The sequence below is a fragment of the Tribolium madens genome, unplaced genomic scaffold (genome assembly GCF_015345945.1).
Source record: "Tribolium madens isolate multiple individuals breed KSU strain unplaced genomic scaffold, Tmad_KSU_1.1 Scaffold_7;HRSCAF=85;Tcas5.2_LG10, whole genome shotgun sequence".
Classification (NCBI taxonomy): domain Eukaryota; kingdom Metazoa; phylum Arthropoda; class Insecta; order Coleoptera; family Tenebrionidae; genus Tribolium; species Tribolium madens.
In genome coordinates, this window is record NW_025401050.1 from 4,613,484 (window position 1) to 4,635,565 (window position 22,082).

The 22,082-nt window shown below is 31.4% G+C and overlaps 1 protein-coding gene across 26 annotated transcripts in view; it reads left to right on the forward strand.

Moving 5' to 3' along the window:
* The window catches only part of LOC123010338 (collagen alpha chain CG42342), a 134,343-nt gene that overhangs the window by 98,330 nt on the left and 13,931 nt on the right, over nucleotides 1–22,082 (forward strand). For 15 of the 26 annotated variants that reach the window (XM_044407155.1, XM_044407177.1, XM_044407160.1 and 12 more), the window contains exons 2-4: nucleotides 18,335–18,423; nucleotides 18,513–18,548; nucleotides 21,068–21,103. In XM_044407155.1, coding sequence (XP_044263090.1) covers nucleotides 18,335–18,423; nucleotides 18,513–18,548; nucleotides 21,068–21,103 — 161 coding nt within the window. The remainder of the gene's footprint in view (nucleotides 1–18,334; nucleotides 18,424–18,512; nucleotides 18,549–21,067; nucleotides 21,104–22,082) is intronic. The other 11 variants (XM_044407162.1, XM_044407166.1, XM_044407170.1 and 8 more) reach the window with 3 other exon arrangements.

The following is a 22,082-nucleotide window of genomic DNA, read 5'->3' on the forward strand; positions in this document are numbered from 1 at the left end:
CGCATTTAAGAATGTAAAATTAAAATCACTGCGGAAAATTTGTTGGAGGAAAAAAGCTGATTTTTAATCAGAGTACACTTTTGATTTTTCCAGTGTCAAAAATTTTTTTGCATTTAGTTTCAATAATGAACTCGTTCGACTCCTGCAAAACCGATTAAATCCATGAATAGCCTCTAAAAAATTCAATTATATTCTTTGTTTCAGGTGAGACCATTGAAAAGCACATTTCCCTAAACCCAAACCGTGAGTATATCGTTTAATTAGTGCAGATTGCTGCATAATGCAACGTCTGCAGCTTCGACACCAGACTTGAGTAATTAGCAATTCTTGATGTTTTTCGGATGGCTAGTTCTCTCCTAGAACTTAATAAATAATGCAACATTTAGCAAAAACCTATTATTTATCTTCTATTGTATTCAACATATGTTGCTGATTCGATTGGTCTGTCGTTTTTGCTCGTTAAATGTCTAAGGTGTTTGCGAGCTCGTTTTCAAATCCAAGTTTTCAGCCAAGATTAATGACCTTTCGCCTGAAACCTTCATAACTTGCCGGCAAATGAATTAATTACTTGTTTTGTGGAAATGTTGCATTTGGTCGTTTTGTCAGTTAAGTGTCGTTCAAACGTACGTTTCCACTTTAATTTATAGTCAAATCAGTTAGGATTGATGGTGATGGCTACTGTGAAAATAAATCCGACTAGATATACTCCGATTACCTCGACAATTAACCGATCCTCCAACACGACCATTACAACTGAAACAAACTGTAATTGACTCTATAACGTAAGCTGAATACAAAGACGACCTCCCAAGAGGCCCCAATGACATGTTGCTTCTTTTTCGTTACAATCCTGATTGAAAAATCTCGCCTAAACAGTGTCGATGATATTCACGATGAAGCTTCCACAGGGAGAAGTGTCGAAATTCTGGTCCACTATAACGACTTTGTCACTTTTAACAGCCATCTGTGGGCGCTAGACTATTTCCTCAAATGAATTATCTACCAGTTTTAACACCTCAATTCTCCATTTTCGAGCCACGATTTATCATCTCCCGTCTATTAAGCTGTTTTCACTGCTCATTAGTCGTAACCCACATTGATGCCTTAACAGTGTTTCACCGTGGGTTGTTAAACCAATACAAATTTTATTCCGTTTCCTAATATCGGCGTGATTTACAACAACCTCCCGGTCCGAGACGACAAATCATATGGAAGTTATCCATGTTTGCAGTTGACTAGTTTCGTCTACTGCTCCTCGTAAATCTCTTCTATCTATGACCACATCTGAATAAATCAAGCATTTCTCTTGTATTATATTATATTTGGTCGATTTGAATTTTTCATAGACGAAACGGTCGATTCCCGGCATCTGCTACCGCTTATTAATTATTTTCGGAGCAATTTAGAAGGATAGGAGAGGCGTGAAGCTATTAGTCGATCATTTTATATCTTTTCTCTTGTTAATAATTTATTTTGGGATATTTTGTACCAATTTTACTAAACAACCCTAATTTTAATATATCATCTATCCAAAGCCACAGTTCGTTTAAGCACTTGTACTTTTTTATTTTGTAATTTGTCTCAACAAGGTCTTAAAAAAAGTCTACTCGTGTGTCGGATCATTTTCACTGAGAGCTCATTATCGTCGGAACATAATCTTCCAAGCGAATTAATACATCCTGTGGATGGAAAACACGGTGACATGAGGACGAGGGTCGGCAATCAACTTATCAAGGCAATCAGTGCAACAGCAAAGATCAAAAGGCTTATTGTGCGATCGTCTGGGGCTCTTTTCAACAACCACCGGAGGATCGGCGGTGTGCCACTGCTTACGGTCAACTAATTGCCGAGTTTACTGCCAGAGTTAGGGAAGTTTGGTGTTTGGAACCGGTCGATCGGATACTGCTTGAGTTTGATGGTTTTTATTGTAAAAGTCGAAAAAGTGGAAAGGGAAATGTTATTAAACTATGGGATTAAACGTTCCGATTAACAATTAAGTTTTTTACGGCCGCTTGTCAACGCCAAATAAACGATACTTTTTGTAATTCTTTTCTTAAACACTGTTTAAGAGCAAAACACAATCTCTATTAATTTTTTTGCTAATTTTAACTTTCCTTTAAGCTCTAAAAAGTTCAATCTTTCGCTGGAAAACAACAGTGTGTCCCCCGGATAGGTGTAAAAAATAATAAAGTCTCGATTTTAATTTTAATTTTTTGGGGTTCAGCCCTGCTGGGTTAAAGATTAATTTCTAACATAATTTTAGTTTTGAAAAAAAAATGCCTTGGACCCTTTTATGTAGCAAATACGACAAAGAGTTATTAAGAAAAGTTGTTTAGAATCAACATTTAAGCCCCTATATCAAATTTCAAGCTCTAATTCAAGCCATTATTTCGTTAAAATACTTTGATTCAGATTGATTTTCGGCTTATAAATGAGCCAAATCGATTAGAAATAGCACAAATGTGTTAATTTCAGCCTAAATTTGGTATTAAAGAAAATATATTTATAAAATACATTAATTTAGAATAAATTCTGTAGTAAAATTGAGCAAAATTGGTTTGAAAATAGCCAAAACTGCTTTATTTTGGAAGAAAACTCGTATTTAACCCATTATTTTGTTGAAATATTTTGATTCAGGTTGACTTCCTACCATGCTTTTTATTTTTTCCAAGATAATTGCTTTTTACAAATACGTCAATAAGTTATTTAGTACTAATAATCTGAATGTTTTATTTTATTTGTAATAAAATTCTTTGATTTGTGTAATAATAAACATAAACAAAATGAAAATCAAAGTTGGTCGATGATTTTAAATTATTTTATTAATGTGGTATACGGGCCTAGATGTTGATTCTAAATAACTTATCTTAATAACTTTTTGTCGTATGTGCCACACAAAAAGCACTTCACTCTACAAAAAAAAGTTTTTTTTTTAATTTAAAAGGCATACTTGATTTTTCAAAATTAAAATTATGTTAGAAATTAGTCTTTAACCAAGCAGGGTTAAACTCTAAAAAATTAAAATTTAAATTGAATGTTTTTTATCTTTTACAAGAGTCGTTTCACCTATCCGGGGACACACTGTACTTTTAATACCACAAAATAACAATACCGGTTGTTTCAGAACTCGTGCCTCAGAGAAAAATGGCAAGTAAGATAAGGTTCCAGGAACACAGAAAAAATGTTTAAATATTCTGTCTGTAAAAAAATTTTGCAACTTATTTTTTGACAATTGACATTTTTTATGTCTATCGTTACCGATGATCTTGTACCTATATGTATGTATTTTCATCATTATTCAGTAAAGGTACAAATACTTTGCCACAAATAACGTTAAACATAAGTTACAATTCTGAGTACAGCATCTTTGTTTCCTCTTCTAATGGCCTGCAGGAAAAAACATAAAAGATTATTTTTCCAACAGAAATAAATAAACTCGAAAGTGCAAATTCTTATAGATAGAATTTTTTAACAGTTTTTCCATGTTAGTGGTATCTTATCTTAGTTGACATTTTTTTTTTGGTGCGCGAGTTCTGAAACACCCTGTAAAATGAGGTGTTCAACAATAATAAAGTCGTATTTACATAATTACACAATTTGATTATTCTATTAAAGATGAAAACTCAAGAAATAAGTAAAAAAAGATATGAAATATTTTTGTGGAATAAATTTTTAAGAATAATGTTTTTGTCCTTTTGATACAGGTTTCCTTTTGAATAGAGACAGAATTAAAATAGAGCACATGTTTTCAAACGTATAAATGTCTAAAAGGGAAAATTCCGGTGGTTATATAATCTACAGTTGAAAAAAGACCCGCCTACGGTCGTCCGCCCCCAGATATTTTGAAGCTTTTATTTATTTACGTCGTTTTTTCTTCTTTGTGTTATTCTTACTTTCCCAACACAAAGATTATTTTTATTATTTCATTTAGCAATTATTACTTACACTTCATTCACCACTCCATTACCACTGAGTGAAAAAACCCTTTGTCTCAACGATAACAAATCTGAAATTAAATTGACCGTCCAATTCCCTCGCGCACTTGCAAATTGTTTTATAATGTAATTTTCGAGTAAACTCAATCTGAGCGGCACTCGTGAAACGTTATATAAAATATCACACTTGTGTTGCGATTTGCATAGATATTAGAAATGGTGTTCCGCCCCGTCAATCCCTCAAAGAAGCGGTCCGTATGTGGTGCCGTGCGGGATCAAATTGACAAATTCTTTGCGGTCCCTCCGAAATCTAATCTTGTGCAGACATTCACACAAACGTGGATTTATCGTCGTAGGGTGACGAAGATGCGATTGTGAGAATCTCCTCTTAGAAGCTCGACTAGTAAAGGGCGTCAACTTGGAGGTGCTCTACGGTCAAAGACACACCCAACTCCCAGATACTAAGACAAGACATTTGCATTTAATGGAAATTCGAGACCGGGATTATAGTGACAGTGGATTTGTGCTCATTTTATTGCTTTAGTAATAGTAATAATGACTCGCTTAATGACATTGACCCTTGTTATTTATCAAAGTCCATAAATCGTGACTGTTTACCAAATTCCTGACAAATTTGACAAGACAACGATTTACCGACCATTTGTAAACCATCGGTGTCAGCTGTCAAGTGTATCAGTGATGAATTCCGTCTGCAGGAATGGTGAATGCACGGATTTGATAGCGTGGCACAGGTGGCATGGGGTGCTCACATGATGGGTGGTCCCTAATTGGTACTCGATGTAAAACCTGTACTATGGGCCGAGTGGGTACGAAACGAATCTGTGGTAATTAGAACAAATTGTCACCATTAACTCGGAGTTAAGTCACGTAAGGATGGACGAGTCATTGAAAACGTGACATGGAAAAATCCAAACTCATGGGGCGGATTATAAAAAGAAAAATTGGTTCTAATGGGTCGAATGTCCAAATTCTGTCGTCGGAAATATTTTATTTTACCTATTGTTTTATAGTATACAAAAAATAGTAAGCAATAACAACTAACAATGAATTGCTAATGTTAGTGTTTCTTCAGCAATAAAAAATGAGTATATGTATATGGGATAATTTGAATAAAATGTAGCAAAAGCTTTTATTATAGTTTTGTCTCTTTCTTTCTCATAAAATCTAAATTACGTCTATCTTTTACTATTACAAGTAGAAGCGTTTACGAAACTTTATTCAAACGACCCAAGGTGTAACTAATTATAATTATTATAGTAAGGAATCTACACCCCCTAAAAGTTTTTATTGAATTGAAAAAATAAATATCGAAATTTTTAATCAGGGCGTCCTAAATTGGAGGGTTATAGTAAAAGAAAAAAAAATAAATTTCGATTTTGTATATACAGGGTGTTTCACATAATTTTACGAGATGCAATCAATAATACATATTCCGATACGAACTCGATTACATATTTTGAAAAATTGGATAATCTTCTCTAATTTGTTCACCCTTTCAAAAATTACAACGTTTTTAGTTAGTCAGTGTTTAAGATAGATAAACTACAATCATATTCATACCGTCTCTTGATAGAACAAATGATAATTGTTCTGAAAAACTGCAGTTTATCACCATTAATGAAACAGTGATTAGTTTGACAACTACTGTCATGGATTTCCAAAGATTAAATAATTAAATGTGTATTTTTTGTATCCAGTGTTCTGTGACTTTTGTACTTATATTTGGGTGCGTACATTAGGCGCAAGCCTCGTAAAGTTGTGTAAAACACCCTGTAGTACGTGACCATTTTTATATTGATTTGCTCCAAAAGGGGTAAGTTGTATCAAAATAATGCAAGAGACTACTTTTTTGGGAAAAACTATGGAATTTAGGATTTGGTTGCTGAAAATAGCAAAACACTACACCCAAAATAGTTAGGGTACTTTTTATCCTATGCATCCCGTTGAGAGCGCCTCTGATTAAAATTTTTGACATTTGATCTTTGAATTCGTTTAGGTTTATAAAGATTATAAGCTGTACCAAATTTTGTAATTTTATCTACAATGGTTTCTGAAATGTTAAGAAAAACCCATTAAAAGATGCACCCCTTTCAAGGGTTGTAGCTCCCTTACGCTTTTTCGATGTTACTTAAAGAAAGTCAAAAAGCTGGCAATAATAAAACTGGCAATGTGAAATATTAGAGAAAATATGAAAAGTTAAGTAAAGAACACGAAAATTAACAATAAAGAGAAGAAATGAACAGAATGAAATACAAAATGAAATGAAAGCTTTAAAAAAGTTAAGAAGTTTTTCATAATTTAGATCTTTAGCATTTGAAAACAAAAAATAGATAATAATTTTATTTGAAGAATCGGAGTGTTAAAACAGGGAATTAGAGGTAAATTTGAAAAAACTTGAAAAAATGGAGGAAATGATACTTTGTATTCACTAGATTCAGAGACAAAAGTTATAATGAAATTAAAAAAAAAATAATAACTTGCTTTTTTTGGCTTGGAAAATACTTGCTGGTGAGTATTGTGGGCAGTTGCAGTTTTCAGTATCCCAGATTTAAATCGTCTAAACAAGTCGGCTATTTCCGTGAAATATTAATATGAACTAAAACAAGCCACATACGATTTATCTTTCCATAAACTCGACTTTTATACGCCAATAAATAAAAACGAAAATGGCACAGACCATAAAAATAAAATAGATACAAAATATCGCCCCGAAAACTGTAAAAGCTCACAATTTCCCAAATCTGCCAACGACACGATCTGAAAATTAATGAGGTCCTGAAAAAAATCGCCTTTATAATTGCAAGCAAACTCTTCAGAAAATCCTCCGGAATGCACACTCATTTAAATTCAGTGGCTGCAAAGAGGCCATTTGTAGTCACTTAATTAATTAAAAGCTCCGACCTTGAAGCATCCCTTTGTCTACTGAAGAAAGTATTTCGAGTATTCGTATGACTGTAATTATTCTTCGTCGACGGTGATGGAGTGGCCGATTCGCGTCCCGAATTTCATTCAGACACATTAAAATGAGGACTACACTCGATCCAATTAGGTTTTTTACGGAGCTAGGGCATATATCACGATAAGCCACTATCGATGGCGAGTTTTATTGGCTGTAAACGCCCACGCGAGTCGAACATCACGTCTTTATTCGGAGATAGAGAGGAGGGTTTGTATAACTTTTTCCAGGCGATAAGGAAATTCCGGCGACAAAGGGATTAACGGGAGATTTTAAACAGATTAGGCTACAAGTGACAATAAGCCAACAAAGAGCAATGCATAAATTATTTCGTAACTGTGTAACTGTAAATCAATTTACATTCAGTACATTTCAGGCTCAATTAGTTTCTTCGTTCATTATTATTACGTTATGTAAATATTTGATGGTTGCAGAGGATGAAATAGTGAGTAGGTGCAAACTTGCTTCTGAAAAAAATCGTTCTCGGAAATAGAAAAGAGATATCTGAAGGCTGTGTGCACTTGGATGATGTAAAATCCCAAATAAGTAATTTTTTTAGTAGCTTTATATAAAAGAGTAATTCCATCATCTTCAAAACGCCAATATTGCTCATTTTCTTCTCCAGTTTATTTAGTTATTGAGAAAAAATTAATACATATAACAATTGAAAACAACAATACTAACATGAACAATGTGTAAAAAATTTGAATAGAAAAATTAGGAAAGCAAACAAACTTCAAAGACAGTAATATTAATAATGCCTTTATTAACAAAAAATAAATTTATTACAAATGTAGAAACAAATGCTGCTCTTCCATCTCACAAATGAAAAACAAATGTAGTTTTTGAAACAAATAATGAAATGAACATGAAGTGTCGAAGATCTAAAATCCTAAGATCATCAACTACAATATCGCCAAAAAATAAACATAATTAATCAGTCTCTATTAAGTATTTAAACATTATGTCAGAAAGAATTATTTGATGTATCACTGCTTTTTTGTATTATAGACAACCCTGTTGTCTTTCTGTAGCAAAAAAAAATAATTAAACTTCTGTTAAAAAAGTATCAGATATTTAAGTAGGTATATACGAATACAAGCAATTATTATTAGGTACTTATTATTAGCTGAATAATATTCGTAGAACATGAGAAATAAAAATATAATTATTGTATAAGATGCTAATGACAAACTTGCAACAATAATAATTTAAAAAAAAATTGAGAGCAAACCGATTTCGAATATTAAGTACAATTGATAAAACGTGAAAACATGTGTAATAATTATAAAAAACGCAAGTAAAATGCTTTCAGGGAATTTAAGATTTTGAGCTTTTGGAGGAAGTTTTTTTTGTTTTGTTTTTTTTTTACTTTTTTAAATTATTTTATGTACTGTTTTTTATATCCTGATATCCTCTCATAACAAATAAATAAATAAGATATTTTTAACACAGACATTTATTTGCATTAAAAAAATTACTTGCTATATACTAGGTATCTGTAAAACATAAAAAACTGAAACATATTATTACACACAAGATGTCAGTGACAAAATATCCATATTTCAGAATAATCGTGATTCCAGAATTTTTCATAATTATTAAAAGCTTTTAAAATTTTCCACAATGAAACAGAATCGTTCCAGTAGTTTATAATGCCTTTTTCTTTCTTAAAATAATGGATTAGTCTGTGCTTTTATATATTTTCTCTATCCTTACTTTTTTTATAGTGAAATAAGAATTATGTATCTTCTAGTTTTAGATTTTGTTGATTGTATGAGTCAAAACTCATCCTCAGGTGAGAGTAAGACCCAGTTTTGTGTTTTGGGAAAGAAAACGAGTGTTGAAATAATATTCAAAATTTGTATTTGATTTATTATAAGGTAGTGATATTTTGAGAGGTTTTTTAGTCCAGTCCATTTTTATAATTAATTTAGTTTTCAAAGCTGTTTTGAAGTGTGTATACCCTCGAATTTATACATCCACTTCCATTATGCGGGTACGCCTATGAATAAATAAAGCTGTCCCTTGCTTCTTTTACGCTCTTTGACCTTTCATTGTCCTTTCTCTACATCACTATCAAATTCAAAATAAAAAATGCCCCCGTCTCTCCTAATCCCCTATCGAACAATACCACATAGAAGTAACCTTTTATCACTTTCTCGATCAAGCCCGAACTCTGCATATAGATTACTCAAACATTCCGCCAGAGGTAAGCCATCGACATCTAAATAAATCATCAACAGAAGCCGCTGCGCCGCGCCGCTCCCGGCCAAAACATTTCCCAATCCTCCACTCAATCGTAGCCCTCTTTCGAACTTTTAATAATACGATTTCCCAAAACCGAATTACTGACATAATTACATCCACCGCGAACGTTTTAATAAACCAACTTTGGGATATTTTCAATCCCTCGCGCCATTTCCTATCAGTTTATAGTGCGGAAATTGAATCTGCGGCTTAATGACCGATTAACACGCAATATGTTGGTTCGGGTGCTGATTTGAAGTGTTGAGTGTATACACAATCGGACTTTTTTGTAAACTTTCTCAACGAGTTTTGTAATAATAGCTATCGCTTTTGAATGAAGATTTTATAGCGTTTTTATGACTCGAACTAATTAATAGTCAAAGCTGGTGTTTTGCCTTGTGAAAAAGCTCCGTAATGACTGTAATATCCTCCGAGAGGATTAATCATGTCCGAGCGCTGAAAAATTAAACACAAACATACACCTGGTTGGTTACATAAATTAGCCGTCGTAAAAATTGAAAGCATTGTTTATCAGTGTGTGGGGTCTTTGCGATATGTTAATCTGAAGCCGACTCATTTATTAAAATTTCGTTACGGATGTGGCGTAATTTTGGATTAATTCCAGGATGTAATATTAGAGTGTGAGGAAATCTGCAGACGTTTATTGGAATTGTTTCTCGATTGAATTTGTGCACTGCGAATCCTTGGAGAATTGCTAAAGAGGATAAGACAGTCGTGACTTGCACGAGGTAATAACATCAACAAGGATGCCTAATTTGGAAGTTCTTTGTTTCTTTACAACATTTTTTATTTGCGACCCTCTTAGTTAATCGTCAAAGATTTGTCCAGCTTTGTACATATTTCAAAGCTAAATAAATTATTTAGTCTTTTATGTTCACAAAAACTTTCCCCACTTTGATGGTATATATTTTTTGAATAGAAGGAGGGATGATAATACGTCAGGGTGACTTTGCAAATATTTTAATAGGTGATAGTAGAGCTTAAAAGAAGTCAAAATAACTCAACTTGCTATTGTTTATAGTTTTTGAGATGCAGAGGGTTTTGTTCGTCGTATAAATTTAAATTTGAGCCTTAAACAGCCTTAAACTTCATCAAGTCAAATTGTAAACAAATACAAGGTTAGTCACGAGAGGGTTATTTCTGAATTTGTTTTTGCTGCAACCCATTATACATATTGCAACAATTTCTTGATTTCAAATTTTGAAAATAATTATAACTAAATCCACGATAGCTGTTATTAGTCTTGTCTCTGTGACATTAAAGCAAAAAATTATCTCTCAAACGATGCGACATGTTTTGTTATCGTTTACCAACCGACTAGGCGCATGTTTAGAAGTCACTTAAAATACCTTTTACATTAACTTAACTGGTTAATTTATTTGTTGAATTTTGATTAAATATAGGTTATCTGTCAATCTGACATTGCTGGCAAATTTATCCAACTTACTTTGATTTGTAATTTTAAAGAAATAACATATTTAATTTAGCAGTTAGTGAGATTGGTATTGTTGGTTGCGGCAAAAAAAATTTCAGAAATAACCCTCACGTGAATAACCCTGTATACAGGATGTCCCAACGAGTTGAAAAATTCCACTAGTGATCTTTAAATTGCAAAATTAAAAAAAAAATTATATAGGACATTGATAGATACTAATCTAGTCTATCGCCTAAAATTATTTTCAACTATACTGCGTGTCTCAAAAACAAGTTACAATACAAATATGTGTTTTTTTAAATGAAAAACACCATATGTTTCTTAGCGTTTTTGGATGTAGATTTCTATGACAATGTTTTTAAAACTTTTTTAAAACTAAACTTTTATTGGTCGATTTTGCTTAGTTTTAAAAATAAGACGTTTTTTTGACGAAAACATGCACTTTTTAATAATTTATTACGCAAAAACTAAGACATCTAGAAATATTTTTACTACCGCAAAGAAGAAAGTAAGCTATAAGACTGTAATATTTTTTTAGTTTTTTTTTAAAAGGCGACATCCAAAAATGCCAAGAAACATACGTTGTTTCATTTAAAAAAACACAAGTTTGTTTCGTAACTTACTTTTGGGACATGCTGTATGGTTGAAATTAATTTTAGGTAGTGCACTAGATTAGTATCGATCATTGTCCTATACATTTTTTTTTAATTTTAGGTATCATTTAAAGGTCATTAATGGACTTTTTCAACTCGCTGGGACGCCCTGTATGATCTCTGAAGTTAGCTGTTCAAAATCCATTACATTGTTTTAAAAAAAATTGAGTTTAGATTAGCAAAAATAAGCGTCTTCATTAAAAAAATATATAAAATAGTTAAAGTTTTGGATTAATGTTGTTTGTTGAAGATATCACCGAATTTCATTATCTCAAATGTTATCGATTATCAACAATGTAAACTTTGGGATAAAGTACTAAACAGGTTCAAACTTCGTTTATGTTGCATTTTTTTAACATTTATCTTTACAAAATCACACAATTACTGGTTATTTATTGTTAAAAGATTACTTTTTGACATGCACACTACATGTAACACGAAAAAGTAATAATTTTTTTTCTTCAATAATGCACTAAATTGTTTATTTTGATTCAATCCGTGATCTCAAAGACAGCACTTAACAACCATACAGAAAATACATTTGAAACAACTTCCATAAGCTAGCAAAAAAACTCCTAAACAAATTTATGGTCACTGCTTTTAAGTGATTTGAACGGCTCGTTATTTTACAAAGGGCAAAATGCCTCAAAAAATTGAAATTTTGAAAAAACGGTACAATCTAACAATTTTGTTATTCTTGGGGAAATCCATTACCAGTTAAAATTGTTGCAATTATTTCAGCAACACGTTGTAATATACAAGATTTGTCAATTGTCTGGTAATTTTTTCCCAGCCAGTCAACTTATTCTTAACTATCCATTTCTAATTCAGTTTTTACAGGTTTTGTTAAATTTTGAAATAGAAAAACATCTTCTTTAAAAACCTACCTGAGAAGGATAGTAATTTTTAAAATGATTTTTGAAACTGTTTTATTTACAACATTCTGTTTGATCAATTGTAATTTTGAATGAAAAAAAATATTATTGATAATTAAAAAAAAAACATAAAAGTTAACACCTACTCGTATTAATTTACTGTAATCATAAAACATTATAATATTCTCATATTTATGGATATTTGCAAAAAAAATAAAAAAATTCTGCTGGTTTATGCCATCTAGACATTTACCACTAGTTATAAAAAGAAATATTTACGTGTATTGGGTACAACCTCCAAATGCTTAGTTCCTTGAGGTAATATTTTTTGCACCTTTCTCTTTCATCCAAAAAGAAACCAAGACTCATTTGTTGCGAGTTGTTCGCAAAACTCTCTTTGCTGCCTGTATTTTACCACAGATAATCCTCTCATTTTTCATAATGGCCTAAAAATTGAATAGAGTAGGAGCTGGTGGTGGTAGTCGACATCCAACAAATTGAGTCATAATGAGTTTAGTGAAAATGCACACATAGGGGTTTCCTGCTGTCATAAAGCATTTAATCAAAAATAAATCTCCGTAACGACAAAGAGGGTTATTTTCCGGCACTTTGAACTTAATGATCGGTCATCAACGCCAAAGTAATTTATCGTCGGCGTCAACAACTCGCTCACACAATTTCCAGTCAAAAAATTTGCTGCAAAGTTTCTGGGGTCTCATTGACCCTCTTCACCATAAATACCGGAAATTCATTTACAAGAAACAAAAGTTGGAAGAATCGAAAAAAGGGGGAGCCATGGCGAAATTACAGCCTTTTCCGGTTGTACTTAAAGCTTCATTACTGGCCGTTGTACTTTATGGTGGAGGTGCAACTTCAGCCATAAACCTACAGGCAATAAAACACGGACGAAAGTTAACTGTTTGGAGCTACAAGGGGTCGAGGAGTGCTGTACATGTCGTAATGTTTGGCCAGTCTGAAACGTCAGCGACGACTGACGCGTAAATCTAACACGCCCACAGCACGCACATTTTTCTTCGACTTCTCCTTCTGGCCTTATTACCGCCAAGGGTAACTTATGGAGCCTGGGAATTTCAGGAAAAAAAACGGTTTTTATGCCATATTTACCCGAAAAATGCACACCCTTCTTAAGAGCAAACATAAGTGATTTTTTTCTAAACAGTTAGACTATTAATAAAAAAATTGTATACATTAATAATACGTTTGTTAAAGAAGAAGTAAAAGCTAGTACTATTGTAAGAATTCAAATACAGGGTGTCCCAACTAAAATTTGCGTCTTAAGTTTGGAAAAAAATGCTCATAGATCAATTTGTGTCACACTTTTTTGAGGATATTTTGAGCAGCAGGTATATTCCCTTGTTTCCTCACACAGTAATCTCAAAAAAAATATCGTTTAAGATTAAAAAAAAACATGGTGCGACAGTGGAAAGCAATTTCAAAATGACTTAAATTTTTTGAAGGAGTTCTGGGCGTTAGAGAGATACAGAAATAACTTTGAAACTTTGATTTCCTTTTAAATTACAATTGATCTGTTTGAGCTTTTTTTTCAAACTTGGACGAAATCCGAGATTTTAGGGGGTGCAAATTTTAGTTGGAACAGCTTGTATAGTTCTTTTCGGAAATAAATAAGATCAAACATGCAATCCTTAAATCCTCCTAATTATAAAATTATCGTAAACAGGTTTTTTTAATATTTGCTATGTTGCCTATACTTTGCTTGGTAATTGCTTTTACTATTTAGTATGGGTCTCGCGATTTTTGAAACACGTTGTACGGGGTGGTTCAGAAGACTGGAAACGATTTTATTCAGGCGAAACTATCATTTTTTGGCAAATAATTTATAGGTGTGCAATGGCTATAAAAATGCTATTCAGAAGAAAGTTTTGACAACAGATAAAGTTTATAACATAAACTGTAACATTTTCAATAAATATTTTTGTACATTTATAAAATGCATAAACATACCTTTGTAAAACAATAAATAAAAAAGCGTTTTTATTTAAGAAAAAAATTATTAGTATGGTAATCTCAAAAGTTTAAACAATTAATTAAAATAAAAAATATTTTGGCATCACTCCTTTACAATCTTAAACATTTATTAATTTATTTCCAAAAAAAAACCTATAGTTTACTCAAAAAAAATCTTTAATTCTTGTAAGTCGAAACATTTTTTTAACAAACAATTGCACAGCAACAATTCTTGTAACAAGTTCGTTGTCTAAAAAAAAGTGTGGTAGGTTTCCACTAAAAAAAAATTGTTACTATGTTTATTCGTAAATACCTATAAATAATTAATTAATATTCAATTTTTTTTGAATAGAATTTTTATAGTCATTGCACACCTATAAAATTTGATAAAAAAATTTATAGCTGGGCTATATCGCTCCGCTGCGCTTCGCTCGTGTCTAATAAAACTCATGTCTAAAGTGGCGTTTAATGATACTGTTTTTTTTTTATATTTGTTTAGTAAAGGTACAAAAATTTTGTCAATAAAAGCCACAAATAACACTAAACAGAGTTACAATTTAGACTACAGCTTCCTTGTTTCTTCTACTAATGGATTGTAGCAAAAAAACTTGGAAAATTGTTTTTCTAACAGAAATAAATAGAGTCAAATTGCAAAATATAAACTCTCATAACTTCGAAATTTTTATAGATACATTTTTTTTCAATCTTCCTGGTATCTTACCTTATTTTGGCGCGAGTTCTGGCGCACCCCCTGTATAAGCTATTAAAATATACAACTAAAACAATTTTTTAAGAGAAATCTCGTTTTAGAAAAACTTTTTGTTAAAATTCTTTTTTGCGACATTCTTGTTTTCGTCCAAAACTTTCATCAGTGGTCCAATCCCACAAAAAAAAATAATTTCTTTTATTTTTTATTTTTACATCTTTTGTAGGAACTAGTGGTTTATATTGAAATTATCTCTTAAGTATTGATGACTACTATTTATTTTTGTATTGTTTTTGTGACAAGAGTAAAATATTGTTACAGTGTATATCAATATCTTATATCTTCACTATCTACGTATAGCAGTGCAATTCACAGTGTTGAGTTGTAAAAATCTTGGAGTTGATATACTTTTGAAATAGATTATTTTTTTAAATACCTTTACATACACTTCATGATTAATTATTCATCTCTCCATTATCTCCAAACCTTTACAGGAACTTCGTGCAAACTTGTATGTCAGATATGAATAAAAAATTAAGATTAGAAAGGGTCCAGACGAAATTCCAACTTTGTTTATTAAAAATTCAGCATGGGGCTCCATGCAGATCCATTATTACAAGTTGAAAATTTAATCAAAGCATCGATATTTCTTCGTACATGCAACATTGCCCAACAAATCGATACATACCTAGCTTATTAATGTGAAAGTGTATCACAGAGAGAACTCCTTGTCGACAACTGCAAATGCCGTCAGAATAATCCCTTAATTAAAGGTGTCGCATCAAAACCAGTCCCATTCGAAAACCAGTGTCATTCCGACCAGTTTGAGTAAATGAAAAACACTTAAATTACAAAAACGGCCTCTTAAGCACTTAAACGGAATTAAATTCACCGCAATTTGTTAAAATCCAGTGTGCTCTATTTATTTTCAGACCACCTAGTATAAAAGTGTTAAAACCACGAACGTTCAATGAATATGAACGTTAAACAACTTCATGGCTCCCAAGTTTCGAACAAACTCCCAAGAAAATTAACTTCGACGAAACTTAATGAGATTTGAACGGGTGGAAAAACTTAATTGCTTTTTGCGTTACCTTAAGGGTTAAAACTACAAACATGGCAGACTTGCTGACGGGATAATTAAAAGTTTTTAGGAGAATCTACATAGGAAAGGAAGTCGAAGAGATCCATGTGTGACACTTGAAAATTCCGTGGGAAACAGATGAAATTATTCGGCGTGTGCAATAAATCACCACCACCGTTTCGAAATTCTTTTCACAAAAGAGGGAGTGACATGAAATAATCAATAAATTTGTCACTGGAAATTTATTACCGGGTTGTAAATTAAAACAGTCGAAACAGTGCATTGTTTAAAGCTAATTATCATTTCGGTTTGTTTCATTGGAATATTGTTTCAATATTCCGTACGAAATAATTTACTGAATGTTCATTGGGAATTTTAAATCTCAAACAGGATTTTCAATGTTTTTTAATTTTATATTCAACATACAACCAATAAATAAATACAATAAATTTTGATTAATCCGTACCTTTTGAATTTTTAGCTATTGCTTATTCCTTTAGAAAATGTTCCAACAGATATAAAAGAAAATAAATGTTAATATTAAATATTAAAATAAACTATTGAAAGAACCACAAAAACAATTCACTTTGCAATAAGGAAACTGATGTAATAAATTAATTTGAATCAAATAAAAACAAAAAATGTACAATTGTATAAATCACTCAGAGCATTAAGATTTTGGATACTATGTGTTCAGTTAAATTTCTGATCAAAATTGTTGCTTACTTTCAATGAATTTAGCATCAAATAGACCTGCGACTTTGAAATTAAGTTGGCAACTCGGAAGTTAGTAATTACAATTAAAACCAGGCATATAACTATATGCACCTGCTTCAATACAAAAAAAAACTTCCAAGTTTACTAGAATAATAAAATTTACTCTTTATATGACTTTAACATAGTTTTTTTTTACAGAAGATTTTTTCGATTTTTCGATATTTAAAACTTGGTTTCTTCGTGGTTTTGTTTTTAAACATCATTCATACTGTATAAATATTTGACTTACCGAACATAACATAACTTACTATTTATGTAAAAATTTCGTAAATAAAGTGAAAATTTTGCTGATAAAAATTATACAAAATCATGACCATTTATTAACTAAGATCAACTAAGATATTAATTGAGAAGGTTTAGCCGAAGCACTGTATAAGAAAGCAAATAAGTGAATCGTCAAAAAACAGAAACGAAATTATTTAGAAACAATTCATTACAAGTTTTACCAATTTTATTGGATCACTCTGTACTGTGAAACACAGTTTTGAAAAAATACAGTTAATTTAATTCAGACTATTATATGTATTAGGTATAACAATTTGAAAATAAAGAACTGAGCTACCAGTAGTAACTCGTATTATAAAAAAAAGGAAAAAAATATAACTTTTTTACATGACATAATTTTAATTGAGAAGTTTTTGTTGGTGTTTATTCTGTTTGGGTTTTCGAGTAAAATTTTTGAGAAAAACAATTTTGAAAAAATATCCCATAACTTAAGTAACACTAAAATACGAATTTTCTTAATTTTTTACATGCTTTTTGGAATGATTGTAATTAAAAAAATCTTTGCATACTTTTTCCAAGATAGTTTTATTTTTTGTTATTTCATTTTGTATTTTAAAATAATTGTTTTAAGCTTTTATTTTTTTTTTAACTAAAACTAATCTTAGTAACTTAGTAACTCCGGTAAGTCGCACTTAGTAACTTAAATTTGTTAAGTTAACACATAGTTACAATAACGTTTATGTCAAGAATTTGAATTAAATTTTCTAAAATATTTCTCAAGAGGATTTTCAGTACATATCTAGTTATTTAAAAAGTTATTGAAGTAGTGTCATTTCAATAAAAATATGCAGCAATTGTAATGTATTACTAGACAAATATTTTTCCTATTAAATTGAAACAGAATTTGATGATAGCTTCAGATATAAAAGGAAGGAAAATACTATTTACAAAACTATTTGTTTATCCTGAATTGTTGGTGTTTCCGTCGGCACAAGCAATCTAATGTCAAATTATTTTCTCGATTCAATCAATAATCTCAACAAGAAATCGTCCAACATTTTAAAATGTTCAATTGTTTTTCTTCAAACAGAATTGTAAAAGAAACTTTCCCCTAAGCAAACAGCATTTAGAGGCGTTTCACTATTTAATTTATCGTCGTGTTGTTTCAAGCCAACATCACAAAGTATTCGTTCATCCATTTGTAAATAACAATTTCCATTTCAAATAAGCCACAGGGTGATTTTCCCGTTTTATATTCACCCCAACAAGGACAATAATATCATCTCATCTTCACAATCGCGTTATGAAGTGCTTATCTAGCACAGAGACACATCTGCAACACGCTCCTAATCCAATTCCGTCTAGATTCACTCCCAACTCGATCGAAAATCTGTAATTTTTGTTTTGCAGGTCCGCCTGGCCCCCCCGGCCCCCCTGGACCGCCCGGGAAGCGCGGTAGAAAAGGCAAAAAGGGCGATGTAGGAGATGCTGGCCCTCCGGTAAGTCGCACTTAACAATTACGAGCACGTATTAACGTTCGCACACCACACTAACAATTCTGATTTTGTTCTTTTTTATTTGCCCTTAGGGTTCCGCTGGGGCGCCGGGCAAGAACGGCTTTCCGGTATTATATTTTATTTAATATTTTTCTTTGTTCATCGTTTTTTATTTTCTTTATTTCATCATCCAGCTGTCATCTCGATACGTTGTACTAATATTAATTGGTTTATTTATCTCCATCACGATTATTTTTACTATCATCCAAAGACGCCGTTTAGAGGACCTCAATTTTAACAGCAGGGTGGATTTTCAGAAGGGAGCCGAGTGGTGGGGCAAATGATACAAAACGACATGAAAAAGGAAAAAAACAATAATCATTTCGACTTTTCTGATTTTTAAAATGTAATTAAAAAAAATACAAAAATAATGGCAAGTGATTTAAAAAAGTATAATATTCGAAGTACAAAACGGATTCAAATTGAAGTTTTTTTTCTCTTTCTCTCTTTCAGTCTTTTTTCCTATGAACTACGTTCACTAGTAGTCTTTTTTGTCATAGAACTTAAGATTATTATTATTTACAATTAATTATTTCTGAGTCATTACATTCGCTATATAGCAAACATTTTTCTAAAGTAGGTAATTTAGTTTCTAAAATGAGGTTTGTATTCATTGCGGAAACTGCTGGTACTGAGCAAATGTTTTGCAAAATAAATTGGAATTATTTGTGCCGTGATTTGACGAATTCCTCTTAGTTTAAAATAATCGAACAACAAATGGTGTTTACGAAAAACATCCAAAAATATTTGCAATATTTACATTTTCCCCGAATTACATTAAACAATTTGCACTGCAAATCACACCAACTACACTGAAAACAATAATTACACGACTCTACATGAAAAATTTTGTTTGTGCCTGGGTTATTTTATGATTTTTTTATTTATCTTGCAAATAATGGAAAAATATCCAGTTTGCTTTTGGAAGCTTCATGGGTTGACAATTTAGAAAATTTTGACATTGAAGAATTTCCAAAATTGCTTACTAATGACCAAAAAAAAAACTAAGCATGACTTTGGGCCATATTCTTTGTTATTGAAGGAATAATAAAGTTGAAAATTACCAAAAGTTATATGTAGTTGTAAATATGAAAAAAACTTAGGTTATGAATTTCAGGAAGTCCTTAAGAAATATTGCCTGCTCATTCTGAAAAATTTAAAAACAATATGGGGAAATTTTATATAATGAATTTCATTTATCGTTATCAAGGCTAAAATAATGAAAATATTATTTATATATCCAACTATTAAAGTAGTATGCGAAATAATTAAAAAAAAGTTAGAAGTGAACTTAGTTACTCTTCCTGGTACTTTCTCTAACTTAACTCCAAATACGGGGTGTTCCACGAGAAATAATCGGCCTTTTAAAGCAACTACCATTACATTTCAAAGATAACGTGAATATTAAAATACAGGATGCGCCAGAACTCTCGCCCCACAGAAAAATGCCATATAAAGTAAGATACCAGGAACATGGAAAAAATGTTAAAAAAATTTTATTTATAAAAAAATCAAAGTTATTAGAGTTTACATTTTGCACTTTGATTCTATTTATTTCTGTTCGAAAAATAATTTTCGAAAATTTTTGCTACAGGCTATTAGAAGAGGAAACAAGAACGCTGTATCCTAAATTGTAACTCTGTTTAATGTTATTTGTGGTTTTTATTGGAAATTTTTTATACCTTTACTAAATAATATTAAAAAACATACAAGGTCATCAGTATCATTAAATAGACATAAAAAAATTGTCGAATGTCAAAAAATAATGTCAAAATTTTTGACAGATAGAATTTCTTTTAACATTTTTCCCATGTTCCTGGTATCTTATCTTATTTGAAATTTTTCTGTATTTGGGAGATTTTGGGTTAAGTTTAGATAATGTATTTTCGAATTTACTTAGCGGAAATAGAGATCTTGCAACATTGAACAGATGAAAAAATCACCAATTTGTGTCTTACGATTTACAAAACATTTAACAAACTGGCAAATTCAACAATAAATTAAATCCGACAACATCGGAAACAAAAGAGATATATAGAAATTGACAGTAGGCTGTTTTTTCTCAAAAAAAAAGTCCTTTGAGAGTTAGTCCGACACTTTTGAATCACCCTGTATTTATAATTGTTTTTCAACTAATAAATGATTAAAATGATATTTTTTTTTAATTACTGAATAATATTCTCCTTGTTACAAAAGCAAACTTTTTTATGAAATATAGATTTTTTTCAGATGAGTGTCGAAAAACCTGTCGTAACTGCTGCATACCCATACCCTTATCTCAGGCACAAAATTCATGTTGACTTGTTATATTTTCGTCCACTGTTTTCGAATATTGCAGGAAATTGTCCATTAACTTCCACAAAATAAACACTCCTCTTGTGCCAAAACCCACCGATTAAACAATCCATTTAAAATCGCATAAACGTCAAACGAAAATAAACAGAAATGTCCAGCAATTGGGAGGCAAAATAGCGCCCCATCACGAAGCATTTAACCCCAATAGTCACCCCCATCCCTGTTAATAATTGAAAGTCCTCGACGAGCGTCTGTTGAAAACATGTTGTATTTGGGTTGTTCGAAATTGCAGGGTGACAAGGGTCAGAAAGGCGATATGGGCTACATGGTAAGATATGTGGTTGTTAAGTGTAGTTTGAACAAGTTTTACACCGACAATTAACACTTAAAGTTGATTTAACCCGCCCGGTTGCCTAACGATACTGACCTGTCACCGTTAACAGCACCGACAATGTAACTGCATACATTAGCATGTGTTTTCACCCTGTGTCTACCCTGTCCGGATGCAAAACGAAGGCAAAGCCTAGGTTTAGACACGGATTATATTGGCAAACCGGTCGGTGCATTGGAATTTTAAACACAAAGGGTTTCGGAGCTTCATGCAAGCAATGCGCTTCACAAACACGTAAAAATTCAGTAATTTTGAAAAATAATGTTTATTCATTTCTAAACGTTGATTTCATTTTTTTTTATAAATTTTTTAATTTCGAAGTGGTTTGTTCCTTTATACTAATCATCACAGGCTTGATCATCCTTGCAAAACTGGAAAATTTTGCTTTTTTCTAACTGTTGCAACATCAATACAAAGTAATGCATAACTATTAAATAAATTAAAACATTATACAAACTGCACCAAAGGTAGTGCACAAAATTCATGATTTTTGAATTTTGAAAAAACATCCTCAAATAAAGTTCGATTTTATTTTTGTAAATGATACATTTTCATTACAACAGTTGTTTATTTAAATTTGGCGTCATAGTTGGCGGTGAAGTGAGTGTGTTGTGAACGGACCATAATTTTTAATACGCTTTAACACCAAATTAAAAAAACACCTATTACTATTATTTATAACGTCAACGATGTTTAAGTAACGACGTTATCAGCATTTTTTAAATGGCGACCAACATTTTTGTTTACTATTTTTGGAATTTTTTTTTAAGATAGAAGAATGTATGTACCTATTACCAAAAACAGTCAAGAAAATTGTTGGTTGCCTTTAAAAAAAATGATGACGTCATTATTCAAAATCCAATGACGTCATAATTGTTACAATTCTGTCAAAATGTAGGATTTATAAAAATAAATT